At 36.1% G+C, this 20,805-nt stretch overlaps 1 protein-coding gene across 2 annotated transcripts in view; it reads right to left on the reverse strand.

Annotated features, from left to right (window-relative positions):
• Positions 1-20,805, reverse strand: part of SUV39H2 (suppressor of variegation 3-9 homolog 2) — a 40,696-nt gene that overhangs the window by 10,931 nt on the left and 8,960 nt on the right. The window contains exons 2-7 of one of the 2 annotated variants that reach the window (XR_004961972.1): positions 8,239-8,907; positions 6,143-6,289; positions 3,823-3,952; positions 2,916-3,051; positions 1,303-1,341; positions 553-620 (exon numbers count right to left, since the gene is read on the reverse strand). Coding sequence is in view for 1 of the 2 variants with exons in the window: in XM_036281190.1 (XP_036137083.1) it covers positions 2,945-3,051; positions 3,823-3,952; positions 6,143-6,289; positions 8,239-8,907 (1,053 nt within the window). In the remaining variant the exon portion in view is untranslated. Of the gene's footprint in view, positions 1-552; positions 621-1,302; positions 1,342-2,362; positions 3,052-3,822; positions 3,953-6,142; positions 6,290-8,238; positions 8,908-20,805 lie in introns of those variants that run through there. The other variant, XM_036281190.1, reaches the window with a different exon arrangement.

Consider the following 20,805-nt stretch of genomic DNA (forward strand, 5'->3'; position numbering starts at 1 on the left):
GAACTATAAAGTATTGTAAGGGCAAAACGTTTCAAAATGCCAAGATATATCACAGAAGAAATCCAGTGGCTAGCCACATTTGTCTTAGAGAGGAATCCAAGGCTTAGAAGTTTGTTTAAACTAACAGTAGAAATAGATTTTTTTTTAAAAGTGTGCCTGAAATTGGTTAAATTAATAGGTATAGTTGACTGCCTCCTAACTGGGTGATCTTGGGCATGTTGACGTTACCTAATCAGTCTAAACCTACTTCCTTTGGTGTACTACAGGGACAATAGCACCAACCTCATAGATTTATGAGAAGCATGTGAGTACACATAAAAGCCTAAGACTTCTCAAGAAATACTAGCTCTAATTCTAAAATTCCTTGGCAGTTCTAGGCAGAACTTAGCAAAACTGGTTTAAATAACTGGTGACTATAATACTCAAAAATTTTTAGAAATATCCACCCACATTATGCTAAATGTAAAATTATACTTTAATATCCAAATGCATGAACCATGACGATAAATTTTTAAGAAAGGGATGTAACATTGAAAAGAATGGTATATAAACCTTTGGTTAATCTCAATAGCAGGTAGTCAGGAATACATCAGTATTTTTCTTCCCTTTTTGTGGCCTTACTGAAAAAGACAGTTAAAATATTCAGAAACACTTTCAACAATAAAGATTTAAAGAAGAAAAAAAGGAAATAACATATGTAAAGCATTCAGCATATTGCCTAGCCAAAAATCTAAAAAAATTCCGAAACAAAGCTAACCCATGATAAATAGAAAATCAAATGCTAAACTAAATTTATTTGCTAAAGAAAAACTGTTGAACTATAAGAATAAGTGCTGTCTAGATGTTGCATATATGAGGGAAAAAACCCTGAGATTACTAACTGTGTATCACAATCCTCATATGTAGATACTGAAAACAATAGTATTAGTACAATTTGTACAGTGGACCGACAGTTTAAACTTCATTTAAATATTACCTTTATATTCGCTTTACATTGACAGAAAAAATTGACAACTTAGGAAACTAATGTAAAGAAGCTAAACTTTAAAATAGTTAAAGCTCCTAACAGCTTCATTTAAATAGCTTCTATTCTACTGCTTACGTTCAGCTTTTCAATAACATAAGGGTAGCAGGTAATTAAAATCTCAAAGACTCATTAAATTTCTATTAATAAACAAGTTAACTAAAAATAGCCATTTTCCCTTTGCCCTCCAGTTTTATTTTTTAACACAAAAAGTAGACAACATAAAGTAAAACACTGACTTTTTAAAAAGAATGTGAGAATTACATCTTTAAACTTACCAATTATAATTCAAAGAATGCTTGGCCACTGGGAACAACCTGTAAAATCAATGACGCTCTCTCACCTCTGATACCATGTGACTATTTTTTCATAAACATGAAATGTCACAAAAATAATATTTCTCGACACCTGCAAATTTTGATTAGTGTCTATATACTCTGAGGCTCTAAACATGTAAACAATTTACCCTATATTATGAAAGAGCAAAGGCATGTAATACCAATATAATAATGAAGTATAGATTCTACCAAAAAAGAGGTAAAGGGTTAAGAAGATATTTGAAATGCTGCATTTGTGAAGTGAGTTCAGTTTTATCTAAGCTAATATTGTAGATCATTAAATCCTAGGGCAATAGTTTAGGAATGAATACCAAAAGCTAGATTTATTTGCTGCATTTACCTTTATGTTGGACACCATGATTAGAAAATCCAGAATCAGAAAGAGATGAAAATAGTTTTTTTCTGATTGAGGTTTTACTATTCACGAAAACAAACAAAACCAACAATGAATGTACTTCTTCATAGTTCAAGTAATAAACAATCTCATAATTCGGGCACACATTTTGGCCAAGCCAAGTTTAGCTTTATCGCTTTTAAAAATTTCATATATAAAATAAGTACCAGTTCAAAATATAGATTATTTTTAAAGAAGAGCTTGCAGGAAATATAAAAATAGTTAAATTTGGTGGAAAGGAGATGTTCCAATAGCCTGAAATTCAGAAAATGTTATGTTAATGTTGTGTTAGGCACAGCTGCTCTCAGGGGCATCTTGTTTAACTGTTTAGAACAGAGGTACTCGACAGGATTATCCAAATTCATGTTTGAAAAGGGCCCTTAAAGCACTCCATTTCCCCTGCCCGGTACTTCAAAAAACGTCCCATGGACCCACCACTGTATCATTTACAAGTGGCAAAATGGCCAGCCATTCTAGAATTTTAGAGCTTTTTGGAGATTTTTCTTCTACAGGATTAAAAAACCTTTAAGAATTACTGGTTCAAACACAGACCCTTCAATAATGGTCTAAACTGCTTCAAAATATGAAATCAAACGGTAACTTTTCACATTTAATTTTAGACCTTAAATTTCAATATCATTAAAATTTCAATGTTTTAATAAAAGAAGTAGAAAATAGGGTATAATTCAGTATCACCTATTTGTCTCCAATAAAAGTACAGTATTTACAGTAATAAATAGGTAAACAGGAATGACAACATAATAACAAAAATAGAACTTTGTATATTTGGCCAAACTGAATTAACTATTTCTCTAAATTCAAGGTGTATGGCAACTTGAATGTTTAATCTTAGGGACTATGGCATTATCGGTTTAATACTTAAAACACCAAAGGAGGCATTTCTCTCTTCATACAGACTTCTTAAGTATGTATATGCTGTAGTTTTCCTTTCTTGTTTGGTATTTAACCACTAATTAGGTATACTTCAAATTGGCCTATGTGACCCTGTGTTCCTCTCTTCAGAAGCATCAGTAATGCATTTTGGCCAATAGTTTGAAATAGGAATTGTAAATTAATGTGGTATATAATCTTGATAATATGAAAAGAGTCCCAAATATTTATTTTTAAAAATGTTAACATTAGGAAAAAACAAAACTACATTTATCTTTAGCTCTATTTCCTGAAAAGTCAGTTGAGGTAACCTCTGCAAGTCACAGCTCCACATCTGCACACAGTTCTGACTCTCTTTTTGGCTGGGCTGTAGTCAACAGAATCAGAAGATGTATCTCCAGAACCTGAATATGTAGAAAAAGAAATATAGGAGAAAGATAGTTAAAGACAATTCAGAATGAGTTACAATTTTTCGATTGGCTTTAAATAAATGTAAATATTCAGAGACAAATCATTATGAATTGAAAGGATGGTGTAGGCTAACAAGAGGTAAAGTGTATGTTATTAGCTCATATTTTTGAGAATGGATTTCTAAAATGATGAAACTTACTGGGAAAATCCAACATACAATTATTCATTTCATATATTTAAGAGCCATAAAGTGAAATCAAGTAGTAACAATATGTAAAAGGCATCATGCAATGGAAAGAAAACACTTATATTTATCACAATAAAGTAAACAGAACTAAATGTTCTTAAAAGTCAAATTCCAGTATAGATGGAATAAGTTCATGTGTGATTTAAATCACATTTTCAATCTTTCAAATATCCATCTCTTAGTAAAAATACAGAAATGTAGGCTTACAATTTTTTAAATACAAGTAATATTGTGAAAAGATATTATAATAAATAAGCTTCCATAATGGAAGTTCTGAAAAAAGCAATTGGCAACATCATGTAGAAGAAATAACATTATTCAGCTCAAAGTCAGGCAGACATGGATTCCAGTTTTAGCTCTGTCAGATTAGCTTTGAGACCTTGAGTAAAAAGACAAACTTACAGCCTCATTTCTAGTATCAGTTTGGTCCAGATGATCTAAAGTATTTTCTTCTCTTGAATAGATTCTTCATACTAAAACAACTTAACACCAACAAAACTGTACTTAAAAACCGTACCTTTCATTTGATAATCAAAAGTGAGTTCTTCTCCAGCATTTATGGTTCTTGTGGAAAATAGTGCTATTCGAGGAAGACGAGTATCAAGGTTATCAATGAAAACATTGAACACCTGAAGATTTGGGTCACACTAAAAAAGAATGTTAGAACCCATTTGAGTAAAAATGACGTGAATGAACTCTAGCTAGTTCTACCTTCATATAAAATTTCAATTGCCCAGAATATTTGTTTTTTAAGATGTACTAGAAATTAAGTTGATTACTTAAGAGGTCTCTGAGACATGAACATTTAAAAAAACTGTTTTCAAACTTACAGAAAATTTCAGACATACATCAAACTAAAGAAAATAATACAGTAAGTTCATATGTACCCACTATGCAGCTTCAACAATTATTAACATTTTTGCCAATCTTGTTTCATCTATTCCTGACTTTTTAATTTTTCTGGAGAATGTTACTGTAAATCAGATAACATTATCAGTTCACCTGTTAATATCTCAGTAAAGCATATTTAAAGAATTAGAACAACTGCATTTAAAAAATCAAGTCAGGCACAGCCGATGTGGCTCAGTGGTTGAGCGTTGACCCATGCACCAAGAGGTTGCCTGTTCGATTCCCAGTGAGGGCACATGCCCAGGTTGTGGGCCCAATCCCTAGTGGGGGGCATGCAGGAGGCGGCCAATTTATGTTCTCTTTCATTGTTGTTTCTATCTCTCTCTCTCTCTCTCTTCCCCCCCTCTCTAAAATCAATAAAGAAAAAAAAAAAATCGCCCTGGCCGATTTGGTTCAGCGGTTAGAGCATCGGCCTGCAATCCAGAGACCTGGGTTCGGTTCCCGCTAAGGGTGTGTACCTCGGTTGCAGTTTGTACCCGGCCCTGGATGGGTCGTGTGGGTGGCAACCACTCGATGTGTCCCTTTCACGTCTATGTTTCTCTCTCTCTCTCTCTCTCTCCCTCCCACTCTATCTGAACAACAAAAAAAAGGGGGGGGGGATCAAGTCAGCACTCTAGAACTCAAATTTCATATTGCATGGGGTTTCATTGCTTAAATTCTTGTTGGAATTGTTTGATATATTGAGAACTCCACACTAAATTCTGGAATATGTAAGAAGAAAGATCCAGTGAATAATACTAAGGAACCGAAATAAGTCTCTAATTGTCCTTGAATAGAATATATCTATTTTGAGAGTATTTCGAATTTTTTATTAAGAAAAAAATTAAAGTAAAAGTTTAAATAAATCAGAAAACAAGGGAATCAGGAGGATGCTGGCATTTCACACAATCATAAATTAGTTTCTTCTTGTAAAATCAAAAGTTTAACACAGTCTATTTCCTTATATGGTCAGCTATATAACTTACTCTCTGAGGTACATTTATTTCCTTGTAATCTATAAAATAGAAATGTCAAACTCATAAGACTAATACTATGTTATCTACCAGGCACTTAGGAGGTACTCAATAACTATTAATGTCCCTTATTTCTGGAAATAGTTTTTAGAGTATAAGATTCTGGAGTTAAGGTTCCAGTGGTATTCTAAGTTGTTTTCCAACACTAAGAATACTAAAAATTTAGCCCTGGCCGGTTTGGCTCAGCGGTTAGAGCGTCGGCCTGCGGTCCGGAGAGACCCGGGTTCGGTTCCCGCTAAGGGCACGTACCTTGGTTGCAGTTTGTCCCCAGCCCTGGTTGGGTCATGTGGGTGGCAACCACTCGATGTGTCGCTTAAACGTCGATGTTTCTCTCTCTCTCTCCCCCTCTCACTCTATCTGAACAAAATATCGAAAAATGTCCTCGGGTGAGGATAAAAAAAAAAAAAGTCCGGAGAATACTAAAAATTTAGAAAAATAGCCCTAAATACTTCAATACTCTACAAATTCATGTATCTTATAAAAATATTAACATGTTTACATTTTAAGAGAATACAATTATCCTTAGTTGCATATCTTAAAAATTAGCTGTTAACTTCTGTGAGACGCCTATATAGTTGTATGTGTTCCTTAAACTTTCTACCTCTTAACTCCTCTGCTCATTAATTCCCTCCTCTATGAGGATAATACCTATTTTATAAAGTTGTTGGAAAGTTTAAATGAAGTAACATTTGTAAAGACTTGCAAAATGAATGATATTTGCATTTTGAATTTTCCTAATAAATTTTTCTAATACAGCACTAGTACCATGACTTAACAGAAGAAGCCCTTGTACTAAAATACTCTGGTAATATTAAAAGGGTCTGTAGTTCAAAGATAATTATTTCCTCAACTATGGAAGATCATTTAATGCAGTACTAAGTTAATTAGTCCTGCTACACTTTCAGTATTCCTTACACTGTGATTCACAAAATGAGACACATTTCCATATCGGGCTGCATCCACTGTGAATTCATCAGATTCATAGTCCAGATCAAAGAGGTATGTGATTCCTTTGTTGTCATATAACTGCCCCCGTCTTTCAGCTTCTTCACTTGTGATTACCTAAAAATTAAAAACTATAGTATATTATAGAGCTATTGCTAAACTGAAAAAACTCTCATCCATAAATCTATTAACATATTAGAGGCTACAAATGCTTAAAAAGAAAGTAAAGTGTCATCAAAACACACATTCACGAGCTAGACAGAAAGGTTGGAAAACAAAGGAGGAGAAATGATGGGGCTAAAGAATTATAAGTGTTTAAACAGGAATTAGGACAACTCAACAATTAACAAGTTGAAACCATGTACTACTTTGATTCTAAGCTAATGAGATGTTCAAAAAGCTACACAACTTTAGTTCTCTGTAGGACATAGAACGCAAAGCAGTAAGTTTACAAGTATATACGCTATAAAGGGATATTTTTCCTACAACTAATCTGTGTGCAGTTACAAATGGAAACTTATTACAAAATAGAGGAGAGAAGGTATGTTATATTTACAGTCAACTGTATGGAAAATTTCGTTTTATAAGAATAGGTTGTCTTCATGAAATTTGGCAGTTCAAAACCATCATTTACAGATCTACTCTTAACAACACAGATTTACCACATGCTCTGCTTAAGAAATAAAAGATGTCTACAGTGATTTATGGTGTCAACCAGATTTTAGCTGCTGCATTGATTAAGCCAAAAAAGAGAAAAATGAGTTATACAAGATCTAGTATCCTAAACAGTGATTTATAATAATCTGCCATTGTCTAAAAAAAATATGGATCCAACTTAATCTCAAAGTTAGGTGATCCAATTCCAAACAAGTTTTAAAAGTCAGATTTGACAACCCCAGATATGCAGTCATACTCATATTTTTCTAGTCACAAAGTAAACCACTCTTCAGTTGGAGGAAGTGTAGTGCAGGGGTGAAGTGCACTGATTTTGAAGCCTTGGTTTTGAATCTTGGCTCTTCTTTACTACTATGTGACCTTGGGCAAGGTACTTAACTTCTCTGTGCCTCAGTTTCCTTGTCTATAACAATGGAGATGATACCACTACCTCGGAGTTGAGAGAATTAATGTGTTCATTCATAAGGTGCTTAGAATAGTAAGTGGTACATAGGAAACATTACTTTTGTATATATGTACATTATATGTATATAAATAAATTTGTTTAGTATTTGGTAATGTAGAAAATAATCTTTGTAGCTGAGTTACAGATGCAAAGGTTTTGGATTTTCTTATGGACACATTAAATGCTTTTACGTTTATCCTACAAAACTTGCCCATGAAGCACTGGTCTACTCTACAGTATTTTTCAAGTTGAGCTAAAATTGAGTTGTGGCAAATAAACTTAACCAATATTTGGTCAAATGAATGAAGTAAATTATAATTTAAAAGTTTCAAAGTTAGCCTGGCTGGTGTGGCTTAGTGGTTGAGCATTGACCCATGCACCAAGAGGTCGCTGTTTTGATTCCTGGTCAGGGCACATACCCAGGTTGTAAGCCCAATGCCCAGTAGGGGGCATGCAGAAGGCAGCCAATCAATGTTCTCTCTCATAGATGTTTCTCTCTCTCTCTCCGTCTCCCTTCCTCTCTCTCTAAAATCTATAAAGAAAAAAAAGTTTCAAGTATGTGTTTAGATTCAATTTTCTTCTTAGGAATTTTGTGTAAAAATAGTTGTCATACTTTAAAATTTATAAATACCACTTCCATTAACTATAAATAGGTGTTTGTTGAAAGATGACTGTATCTTTTTTATTTATCAATATTTATAATTTTTATTCAAGTTTATATATATATATTTTTAAATGTATCTTTATTGTTGAATGTATTACAGATGTCCCTCTTTTCCCCCCCTTGACCCCTTGCTATTGGACTCTTCTCTTAAATCTGAAATTTCTGCATATTTGCACATTATATCAATATTTACCAAATATTTGTTACTGAGGTAGAAAGCTAGCCTTTCAAAAGTGTAAATCTTCCACACACAGTATTTGCTATGTGATAAGTTGAACGTACCTCTCCAACATATTCCATGACAAAACTCATTCTTTTAATCTTCACAAGGGTTTTTACACCCCAGCCGCAGCCATTGCTAGTTCGAAAGATGCAAAGTGAATACTGCGTGCCTTTTTGTACAATCCTATTGGGACAATCAGGTCCACACTGACATCTTGAGTTGCATTCATAAATAGGGGTACCAGGTGGGATTTTAATTTGTTGGTTTTTATTGTAAGCCAAAAGAACTCCAGCTTCAGCAGGACAACATTTCTCAAAGAAGCAATCTGTGCATGAACAACCGAAGGTAGCTTCATTTACTAAGCTGATTCCAGGAGTAGGTTTGTATTCATTAATGTAGTAGAAGTCTGAAGGTGGGCCCTCTAAGTCAACAGTATTTTCAACAAAAATCATTCCTTTATGATTTTTTCTTCTGTTGAGTTCATCTTGCCATCTCTGCAGAGCTATCCTTTGTTTAGCCTTCTTTACAATGTATTCAGCAATGGCAGGTTTCAAAGTTTTGTTATTGTTTAGAGTTATTGCTTTGCCTTTCTTTACACGAGATAAATAATTATGCTTGTCATTAGAGAATTGCTGAAGTAGTAATGGGCACTTGAGATTTTGCAAAGGTTCCCAAGTATTTGTAGAATCTGGCCATCCTTTCCATTTTACAAGGTAATATTCCATATCCTTAAAATACAAAAGAAAATGCATATCAGAATATGACAGCCCCATTTAAAATTGTTTAATATTGTAAAGAGTAAGGTATGTATTATCATTTTTCTTAATAAAGTTCAGAATATATAGTCACAGATTTCTAGCCATTGAGTATAGATCTTAAAAATAAAACTATTTTTCTTTATATTACATAAAGTTATAGAATTTAGATGTGGAAGAATATGTTTGGCCTTAGGCAAATGAATCAAATCTACAGAAAAAGTAGAAACTCATGAATATTTTACCAAACAGTGATTAAGCTAAACTAAAAAAGTATTCATCCTGTTCATGAAAATGACTAGTCCCAAAACTAACCTATATTAGAGGCTTACTTGGCCAGCAGATGTAGGTATCCTCTAAGGTATGTAACTTAATATTTTACACTAGATACGAGGGAAGTTCTATTTCTCAATGTCATGGGCACACAAAGCCTCGCTGTTCTAGAGATAACACCGTCTACTACAGTCTTTAGCCACATGTAGCTACTGAGCACCTGAAATGTGGCTAAATCCAAATTGAAATGTGCTTTAGGTGTAATACACACTGAATTTCAGACTTAGCACAAAATGTAAAACATTTCTTAATTTTTAAAAAATATTGATTATACATTGAAATATTTTGGATTTACTGTATTAAATATATTATTGAAGGCAATTTCACCTGTTTCCTTTTGTTTAGTGTGGTTACTAGAAAATTTAAAAGTATACATGCGTAGGTCGTCTTATATTTCTATTGGACAGCATGATTCCAGAGACTTCTTACGTTTAGACTCAATGATTGCATTAGGTAACAGGCAATTCAAGCCACCAAAGATCAAATGTTTTGATTTATCCCTCAGACTACTATTGACCAGCATGGTACCTAGAATCTAGTCTTCCTACCTAGTGACTTGACTGTTTTCTTCCCTTAAAGTCGGGTAGTCAAGTGTGTATAATAAAAAAATTCTGAAGTACATAAAGTCTCTCAATTTTTTCTTTGTCCTCTGGAATAACCAACACATATCCATGTGCCCTTGGGTAAAATGCCTTCTAAAATAAGAAAGTAAGCCCTGGCTGGTTTGGCTCAGCGGTAGAGCTTCAGCCCACAGACCAATGAGTCATGGGATTGATTCCGGTCAAGGGCAGGTACCTCGGTTGCAATTCATCCTCGGCCCTGGTTGGGGTCATGTGGGAGGCAGCCACTCAACATGTCCCTTTCACATCAATATTTCTCTCTCTTCCTCTCTCCCTCCCACTCTATCTGAACAAAAATGGAAAAATGTCCTCGTGTGAGGATAAAATATGAAAAGAATTAATTTGCATTCTACCATTTTTAATTAATAGATAATAAAATCTTAACTGTGCTACATTTATTTTTCCCTAAAATTTTTAATAAAGTTTTTATTATAAAGTAAGAATGTCCGTGACAGCTGTTTTATGATTCATAATTTAATAAGGCCAAATGACCTGGAAGGTCTAGGAAATGTGATGTTAGACATAGTAAGGAGGCATGAATTGGGCTGAGGAACACTGAGATAGCTTTGAAGGAGTAGATCTACTTAGTGAGTGAGCTTATTTTCTCCTCACCATCTTCATCTTAATGTTTGTTATATTCCTATGCAACAAACAGTAATGTTTATGAAAAGAACTTTGCTTTACACAGTTGGTGGGAATGCAGACTGCTGCAGCCACTGTGGAAAACAATATGGTGTTTCCTCAAAAAATTAAAAATGGAACTGCCATTTGACCCAGTGATCCCACTTCTAGGAATACACCTCCTAAGAATCCTGAAACACCAATCAGAAAGAATATATGCACCCCCGTGTTCATAGCAGTGCTAGATCTGGAAACAGCTCAAGTGCCCATCAGTCAATGAGTGGTTAAAAAGGCTGTGGTACATTTACATAATGGAATACTATGCAGCTGTAAAAAAGAAAGATCTCTTACCCTTTGAGACGACATGGAGGGAACTGGAGAGCATTATGCTAAGCAAAATAAGCCAGTCAGAGAAAGACAAATACATGATCTCATTTATTTGTGGAATATAATGAACAAAATAAGCCAACAAAATAGATCCAGAGACATGGAAGTAGGAAAGAGACTGACAAATCTCAGAGGGAAGGGTTGGGTGGAGGATGGCGGGGGAGAAGAGATAAATCAAAAAACTTACATGCATATATGCATAACCAATGGACACAGACAACAGTGTGGTGAAGGTGGGGAGGGGGGATGAGAGTGAGGAGGAGGGTGTCAATGGAGAAAAAAAGGAGGACATCTGTTAATACTTTCAACAATAAAGATAAATTCATCTGTAACAAAAATGAATTAATAAAAATTGGAAAAAAACAATAATGATAAATTTTTAAAAAGAAGTACAAATTGGTAGTTACAGTATAGTCATGAGGATATAAAAGTACAGCATAGGAAATATATTCAATAATACTGTAATAACTATGTACTATGGTGCCAGGTGGGTACTAGATTTATCAGGGTGATCACTTTGTAAGTTATAAAAATGTCTAATCACAGAGTTGTATATCTGAAACTAATATAACATTGTACATCAACTACAACAGAAAAATAAAAGATCTTTTAAAAAGAAAAAACTTTGCTTCTTTATAAAAATGGTCAAAATGTTTTGTTTTTTAAAAAGTGCTTAAATTATGGTGTGAGGATAAGCACAAAAACTGCACTTCCACAGAAATCTATATTGTGATTCCTGAAAAAAAAAAAAAAAGCCTAGACATATTTGTTAGTCAATTTGGCTCACTAAGATGTAACATGGATTTCTCCCTCCTGTCAGGTAACTAAAATTTGGGATTGTTGTTGAGCAGATATCTGCTCAAGAACAATGAGACCCACTTGGCAGTATCTAACATCTATTTCCCTTAATTATAAAAGTGTTTTAATTTTTCTGATTCTAGAACAAAGCAATGCAACCTTGCTTATCTTCTTTTCCTGCTACAGCCCTGGGTTGTGCCAAAAGTTGCCAGCAAAAAATGAAAGAAACAGAAACACTGGTTTCAAGTCAGATGATTAAGCTAAATTCATCCTTCAGCAAAACTAAAAAGACCATATCACTGAAGTTTGCTCCCAAAATGAGTTACTTGCATTTTTAGTGACTAAGCTTTGTATTTAATCACACTGGTACCTACATAACTTATGAATGGTCAAGATGCTTATAAAACATGAATGTCTTTGGCAACAGTATAAAATATTAGTAATATGCAATTTCTACTTTGTAGACTTGTCTTTTATTTTATATGCGTATTTTTCTTTTAAAATCCAAGAGATGTTTGCATTTTGAAAAAAACTTTAAACAGAAAAAAGTTTGACTTAACAAATTCGATTGACTCAACACCCTAAAATTCCAAATAAAAGCCAAAAGTTTATAAGACCCATATCTTATGTCAGTATCTTATTCATTCTGATATACAATCAACTCTTGATTACCCACAGAAATGGAATTCATAATAATAATCCATAAATAACTCCTGTATAATTTGAATTGCATCATATGAATTTTTTCTTAAAGACATTTCCCCCTATTTTGCCATAGGTTAAATTCGTTCAAATATTTTAGTATCTGTAATGAATATGTGAAAATTCGGTCACTAGAGTGTGATGAAATGTAAGGTAATACTAGCTTCAGAAGAAAAATCTCACTGAAAAAAAGAAGGCAATAATATGTAAAACAAAAGTAACAATGCAAAACAGTACAATTTTAACTGCAAAAATGAACAGACAATAAATACCACTAGACTATAAAGAGGGAAATTACTATAGGTCAATCAGAAAAAGGCACAAAAGAAGTAGAACAAACTTTACTGTGAAAGACTGATAGAATTTGTTGGGAACAGGGCAGGCAGGCTGAAAAACAGGAGCAAAAAGCCTGAAGCTAAGATCTGCATGAAGTATTCAGAAAACATGAAGAGATGGATTTGGTTAGTTTTAAATTTCAGATATTAAAGTGAGAGATAAAACTGTAATGGAAAGGCAAGAGAAAATTTAACAAAGTCTTGGACACCTGACTAAGGCATCTGAACTTTTATTATAGGCTAATGTTCTTTACAATTCGTAGAAACCATGGTGTTACTGTGGGGAGCTTCATTAAATACAAATACATTTAATTCTATATTGTTTTGGAATTATTTTACCAATCTTCTAATTGCTAAGCCAATGACTCTTTAGTCCTCATCTGTTTTGACTATTCTCCTTGGGCTTTGATATCACAATTCTCTCTACACACTAGTTCCTTTTCTGCCTTCTTTGCTGAGATCACTATCCCTGCCCATCATTTAAAAACAATGCAGATACTAAAGGCTCTGTCTTTGGCTCCTTTCACACTAAATAAATGATTGCCCCTTTTGACAATCCGAAGAAAGCTACGAACCTTTCCTTAACGAAAGTCTCATGTGTAATATTTTGGGTAATTTCAGGCTATTTGGATTTCAAGTTAAAAATTCCTGTTCTAAATGTTCTCTCGGGGGCAATTTTGTCACTTTAATGGTTTTACTTATATGCTGATGACTCCCAAAATTTTATGTGCAACCCAATATATCCTATAGCCTACTGGATGTCCAACAGGTTCCTAAATCAATCTATCCACATGGAACTCACTGCTGTCCTTTCCAAACAGATTATTTCTGTTCTGTATTCCCCATCAAGAGGAATCTTATCCATCCGCCTAGTTACACAAGTTGAAAACCAGGAGGTCAATCTCAATTCCTTCTCAATCCAATCCATCATAGTCTTTAGATACTTGTTCCTGTCCATCTCTATTACCTATGGTTACTTCAGGCCTTCAATTCTTGCCTGGATTATTCCATTAATCTCCTAACTTGTTCCCCTGCCTCCAGACTGACAACAATCTATCTTTTAAAAAAATAATTAATTTATTTTTGTTACAGATGTTTCTCCTTTTCCCCCCTTTGATTCCCCCCCCAATCTATCCTTCTTTACTATAGTTCTATTTTAATAATAACAAAATCCACTGTATTGTTATTTTCTTACTTAAACATTTTATAGGCTTCCCCACCACCTAAAGAATTAAATTTATATTTCCTATTATAAACAAAGACCATTCTTGATTGGGTCTCTGATGCCTCTCTGCCTCAGTCTTCAATTATGGCTGCATTCACACACCACCCTCTGGCCACGTTGAACAGCTGTTAAGTACTTGAATTTAACAGGCCTTTTCATATCCTTCTGTTACTTCATTCACAAAGTTCTCTCTAATTAGAATGGCTTCTTCCATTTGCCTAATGAATATTGCTTATTTTAGTCTCATCTTTTACATGTAGAAAAACCTACTTATCCATAAAACTCAGTTCAAATGTCATCTCCTTCAGCAAAGTCTTTCCTGCTTCTCTTGCTTAAGGAGGATTGATCACTGCCAATCCTGCATTCCCATTTCTAATCTAAACTATAAACTGTAGGAAAAAATGGAATCTTATTCTTTGTAGCCCCAGAACCAAGCACAACTGCCTACTACATCTTAGGCTTTGATTAAATTATTTCTGAATATCTAATAAAAATGACTACCAACATGTATGCAAGATAAAAATTACAATAGTGCCCTGGCCGGTTTGGTTCAGCGGTCAGAGCGTTGGCCTGCGGTCCTGAGAGACCCGGGTTCGGTTCCCACTAAGGGCGCGTACCTCGGTTGCAGTTTGTCCCCGGCCCTGGTTGGTTGTGCGGGTGGCAGCCACTCGATGTGTTCCTTTCACATCGATGTTTCTCTCTCTCTCTCCCACTCTACCTGAACAAAAAATGGAAAAATGTCCTCGGGTGAGGATAAAAAAAAAAAAAAAAAAAAATTACAATAGTAATTATAGGAATCCTTCAACTACAAGCTGTTAAACTTAACCTGGAGATAATTAATTCATGTTTTTCAATATTTGTTCTGAAATCTGTCTATAGCCAATAAGTGGTAGCAAGCATAAAAACTTATACATACACACACACATACACAGAGAAAATAAATGTGTGTGTGTGTGTGTGTGTGTGTGTGTAGCAACAAAAAACTATCTTCCCATTAGCTAATTGTTTTCTGCAAGTTCTGAAATAATCACCATATTCAATATTAGTGATAGAATAGCTTGAATCTGATTACGATAACACCAGTGTTCCATGGGAGCACAGTTTGACAATTGTAATGGTCAATAAAAAGTCAATGGATTTTCATGCCAGTAACTGACAAAGAGTAGGAATTGTGAGAGCTGGTTAGAAGCCCAAGACTGACACAAATGAGCAACATGACCTTGGAAAAGTCCTTTCTTAGACTTCTGTTTTCCTGACCTCTAAATTTTGAATTTTAGTCCAATGATTTCTGTTATTCCAGTTCTTAACAAACCATTCTAAATGCAATCAGCCTTTTAGGAATATTAATGTATTGTTTGATGAAGAATACTCTGTTTTTATGTACCATTTAGTATCGTGGTGGTTCTAGAGACACAGAATTACCTGGATACCTTAAGAAGGCAATTTCTTAATATTTGCTTATTAAGGGAGAAGCCCTGCCAAGGTACATGGGGGTTCTGGTTCTCCATTGATGATCTAAGTATGTTAATAAAGAGTACCCACAGTTCAGTCAGAAATTTGTCTGCATAAAGGAATGACATGGCAAAAAATGGCACGGAAAAATCAAACAGCACTGAGACTGACTACCGCAATTTACATCCTGTAAATTCAACTGGACTCCAGTACGAACTCATATTAGTAAGCACCCTGTTTTCCCCCCAGTTAGCATTCTTTCCACTTCCTAAGTTAGCTATTTCAGATCTCCTACACTTTGCTAGAGGTCCCATCCCACTATTTTCCTGAACTTTGCTCCTAATGCAGAGAGAAAAAAGAAACCACCAGGCATAAGTTCCCTTAACTTCCACACTTCCATGGACATTTAACTAGAGAAGGTGGATGCAGACACAACATAAGAGATGTACTTCTTCCACCAATTATCCCTTCTCTCTCGTCTCTTCTGCTTCTCCCTCTCTACAGTTCTCACTAGCATTTAAACCTCCCTTATTTTTAAAAAGCAAAACTGAACTAAATCTCCCTTGATATAAATGCTTAAATATGTAACAGATCTCTAAAAGATATGATAAATTACTAAAAGAAACTGGAGACTAAGGTTACAGGGGTAGAAGAGTTCTTTTCAGTATACGGCCTTTTCTAACTTTCAATTTAAAAAATCACATGCATATATTACCTACTCAGATTTATTTTAATAAAAAAATTAAATCTATAAACACCCCACACCTTACATCACTTCCTTCTATTCTTCAAAGCTGGAATTCTTCAAAGAATTGTCCATACTATTTAACTCTTTCTCACCTCCAATTTATTTTTTAATTCATTCTATTTTGGTGTCTTCTACCCATGCCACAGAAACTGCTCCAAGGGCATCAATGATCTTTCCATTGCTCAATCCAATGATTACTTCACAGTTCTTTGACCCACTGGTTACTACTCTATGCTGTTGACATTATCTTTCAGACTTGCATGACTTACTCTTCCAGTTTTCCTCCTACCTTTCTTACCAGTTTGTCTCAATCTTTGACAGTTCTTCTTGTGACTTTTCCCTTCCTATTCCTCCATCCTTGTGTTTCTCTCTTCACATTTTCTGTGCTTGGATTACTCCAATAGTCTCTTTACTATCAATCTATCCATGGCACAACAGCTAGAGTAATATTCTCAACACACACATCTTATGTCATTCCCCTGCTCAAAACTACTAAATGTTTCCCTATTGCTCTTAAGATAAAGTCCAAAATTCTCTTCTTGGCCTATAAGGAGTTGCATTTCTGGGTCCGGCCTATCCTTCCAGCCTCATTTCAATCCCTCTTGCTAACTATGTTCCACTCATACTTTCTATTCCTTGAAGAAGTCAGGTTCTTTTCTGCCTCAAAACCCTTCTCTACTTACCTTTTCATCCTTTGACACTAAGTTTAGACATCAGTTCCTCATGGACACCTGCCCAGTTTCTGCAGGATAAGTTCTATCCTTCTGTTACATTAGCACTTACCTCAATTATAATTAAGTGCTTTGTACAATGATATTTAAGGTATTTCTACCATCACTAAAAGAGAAATGTCATAATACCAGTCTCTGTGTCACTCATTGCTGAGATCCCTACTGCCTAGCATATGATGCAGTTGATGGCCAATGATTATCTATTGAACTAATGAATGGGTAACTATATCTATCCCTAGGGTTTCAATTGCTATCTTTTTGCCAATTACTTCAAGATCTATATTTCCAGTTCTCACTCACTCTTGATTAGAACCACATTTCCAACAATCTACTGGTCATCTCATCCTTAAATGATCTCAACCTTCTCATCCTCCTTCTCCAAACCCAATCCAGTCCTCCTATCCTAATCCTCTTATATTCCTGGGTCTTGGTGAACAGTATTATTTACACTACTGCAAGTCAGAAACTCATGTTTTTCTAGATCCTCACTGCCAGGTCCCCACCCAACTCTCTAACCACTAGACCACCGCGTTATATATTTCACATCCTTCATAATTAAAAAAAAATCCACCTACTTTTCTTCATTTCCACTGTTATTACTTTAGTTCAAGCGCCATCATTTCTTGCCCGAATCACTGGAACAGCTTTCGAAAATATGTAAGTAGTGTGTGTGACATTCCCCTTCCTGCCAGTCTACTTTCCTTACTGCATAGAAAAAACTCTCTGAATTACATATCTGATTGTGTCACTCTTTTTGAACCGTCCAAATGACTCCCATTGCTGTAAAATGGCTGAAAGCTCCTTCACTCATATTTTATTCTCTCCCACACCCCTATCCCACTCTATTTTCTCTATTAAAGCCATAATGAAATTATAATACTTACCTGTTCAGTCCCTGTTGGGTATCACCTCTTCTGGGAAGCTTCCTGTGACCTGGCCTAAGAATATTCCCCACAGATCTTATAATAATGTCTTCCATAGCACTTACTGTACTATATTGCAATGGATGACATACTTATCAATCTTTCTCACTAGGCTATGAGTTCCTTAAAGTGAGGAACAGTTTCTTATTAATGTTTATTTTCCCAGTGCCTAATGTAGTACCTGACATACAGAAGAAAATCAAATGTTTATTAAGTGAGACTACAGAATGAAGAAACAGAAGACATTAGTCAATAGAGTGTGACTATAATATAAGCATGAAGTTATGACCTCGTCCAATAGTGACTGTGAGGACTAGAAAAATCACTGAAGCAAAAGCCAATTCAAGTCATTAACCACGAACTAAATACCCATAATGTACTAGAGACTACAGTAAGACATATTCCTGGTACTTAAATGGCTGACAATTTAGCAGAAAAGTTATAAAACAAAGCTATAAAATGTGAAAGTTCTAGAAAAATTATAAGAACAGTACTTTGTAAGTCCTGAAAATAATGCAATTAATTTTACTGGAGGTGTGAAAGGAAAGAAGGCCTTATAATAGGTAGTAACCTTTCAGCTGAACCTTGCAAGTCAAGTAGAATTTTGCCAAGGAAAGAAGGGTAATTAATAGTGTTCCAAAGAGGGAACTCGATGAGAAATGCAAAAGGGCATGCACAAGGAATTAGAATTTAAGCTATGCCTGTTTTTAAGCTATGTTCCTAATGCTTAGAAGAGTGCCCAGCTTACAGTAGGTTGTCAGTAAATCTTAGCTTTATGAAAGAATTTACAAGTATTTCAATGTGGATAGAAAGTAGAATATGTGATAAGACATGAAGCTGGCTAGATGATAAAGAACCTCAGTCCAAAGGGTCTCACCTTAAAGTGGTAAACAACAGGGAGCCATTAAAGGCCAGAAACAACTGTAATGAGTTTGAGGAATATGATATTGAGACAGTGTCCTTTATGAACTAAGTGGGAAAACACAAGAAAAAGACAGGGTCATAAGATCTTTCACCTGCCCTGAATCAATCAATCCCCCCCCCCCAACACACACACACACACACACACACACACACACAGGGGGGGGGGGGAGGGAAAGGCAAACAGAGACAGGCAGGCAAAGAGAGACAGAGAGAGAATGTGGCTTATAATTTGAACTGCTGGTCAAGATGGTGGAGTAGGTAAATGCTGTGCTCCCTTCCTCCCATGACTGCATCAAAATTACAACTAAATTATAAAACACCCATCACTGGGAACCACCTGAAGACTAGCTAAACAGAAGTCCTATAACTAAGGATATAAAAAAGCCCTTATGACAAAACTGGTAAGAGGGGTAAAAATGCAGAACAAGCTGGTCCCACACCCATGGTGTGGCAATTAAGAATCAGGGGAAATATCTCGGCCACAAAGGTATCTGCGAGGGGGGAGCAAGGGATACCTCAAGCAGGAGCCTGGAAGTGAAGTCACCGTAACATCTGGCTGAGAAAACGAGCGGGGATTGCATCCAAGTGAGATGAAAGGCTGCCGGAGACAGAGGGCTACAGGAGACAGAGGTGTTCTTGATGTGCACACACACAGACCACTCACGCACAAACTGACTCGCTCTGGGATCCAGTGCAGGAGTGGCAGCTTGAAGAGTGCCAGAGGAACTGAACTGACCAGCTTCAGGGCAAGGGTTGGAGGGACAGGGGATGGAGCTGCTCTTTCTGGAGACAGAAGTGCTGGCAGGTATCAAGGCAGGCCCACTGGAAGTGGCAGGTGCAGGTGGGCACCAAATCTGAGCTCTCCATTAACATGGTTATTACTGTCCTCCCTGCCCTGGTGGTTCCGAGATCCCAGCCTACCCAAGAGCCACCTCCAGTGGGCCTGCCTTGATTCACTTTCCTAAAATCTGTCAAAGGTCCACAAACCCCTAACAAGCAGAGGCAGGAGTTGAAGTTGAAGTGCCCCGTATCTCTTGCTAAGCAGCCCCAAGCCTGGCACAAGAAGCAACTAGTATCAAGTTGCATGATGACTCCCATTAGGGGGCCCAAAGCCTGGCATAAGCTGCAGCTAGGGTTGGCCTGGAAAGTAGCTTCAGATAAGTGGCCACAAACCTGTCACAAGAGGTAGCTGGCCTCGATTCACAGCACAGCCTCTCCCAGGAGCTTCCAAGCCCAGCACAGGTGGCTACCAAATGCACATCACTCCCAGTTAGCCCCAAGCTGGATACAAATGGCGGATGGATGTGGCCTGCACTGGAGCCCCTCCCAAGAGCCTCCAGAACCAACACACCTGGTAGCCAGCTTCAGGCCACACTAGAGCACCAGCCAACAAGCTCCAAAAATGAAAAACTGGAAGGGCAGACTCAGCTGGCACCAGAACCCCACTAAAGCAACTCCTGTTCTGTGGGGTCAGCCCTCACACAGCAGCCTGTCTGCTGTAGTCATGGCCAGTCTTCACATCCAGTCATTTAAAAAAGACTTAATATCTATCCTTCTCAGACCATTATAAAAAATTGAAGAGGAGCCCTGCCAGTGTGGGTCAGTGGTTGAGCATCAACCCATGTACCAAGAGGTCGCTAGTTCTATTCCCAGTCAGGGCACATGCCCAGGTTGTGGGCCAAATCTCCAGTGGGGGTATGCAGGAGGCAGCCAATCAATGTTCTCTCTCATCGATGTTTCTCTCTCTCCCCCTTCCTCTCTCTCTAAAGTCAATAAAAAAAATTTTTTTTTTAAATTAAGAGTTCTTAAAACAAAAAACTGAAGAGGAGGGAAGGCTCCCTAATTCATTTTACCAGGCCAGTATTACCCTGATACCAAAATCAAACTAAGACATTACAAAAATAGAAAATTATAGGCCAATATCCCTGTTGAACATAGATACCCAAAATTCTCAATACAAAATTAACAAACTGAATTCAGGATTACATTTAAAAAACCATAAGCGGGTCAATGGGGGGGAACATCTGTAACACTTTTAACAACAAAGAAAAAAAAGGCAGACCATGGTCAAG

Source organism: Molossus molossus, unplaced genomic scaffold, assembly GCF_014108415.1.
Source record: "Molossus molossus isolate mMolMol1 unplaced genomic scaffold, mMolMol1.p scaffold_m16_p_32, whole genome shotgun sequence".
NCBI classification, from domain to species: Eukaryota; Metazoa; Chordata; class Mammalia; order Chiroptera; family Molossidae; genus Molossus; species Molossus molossus.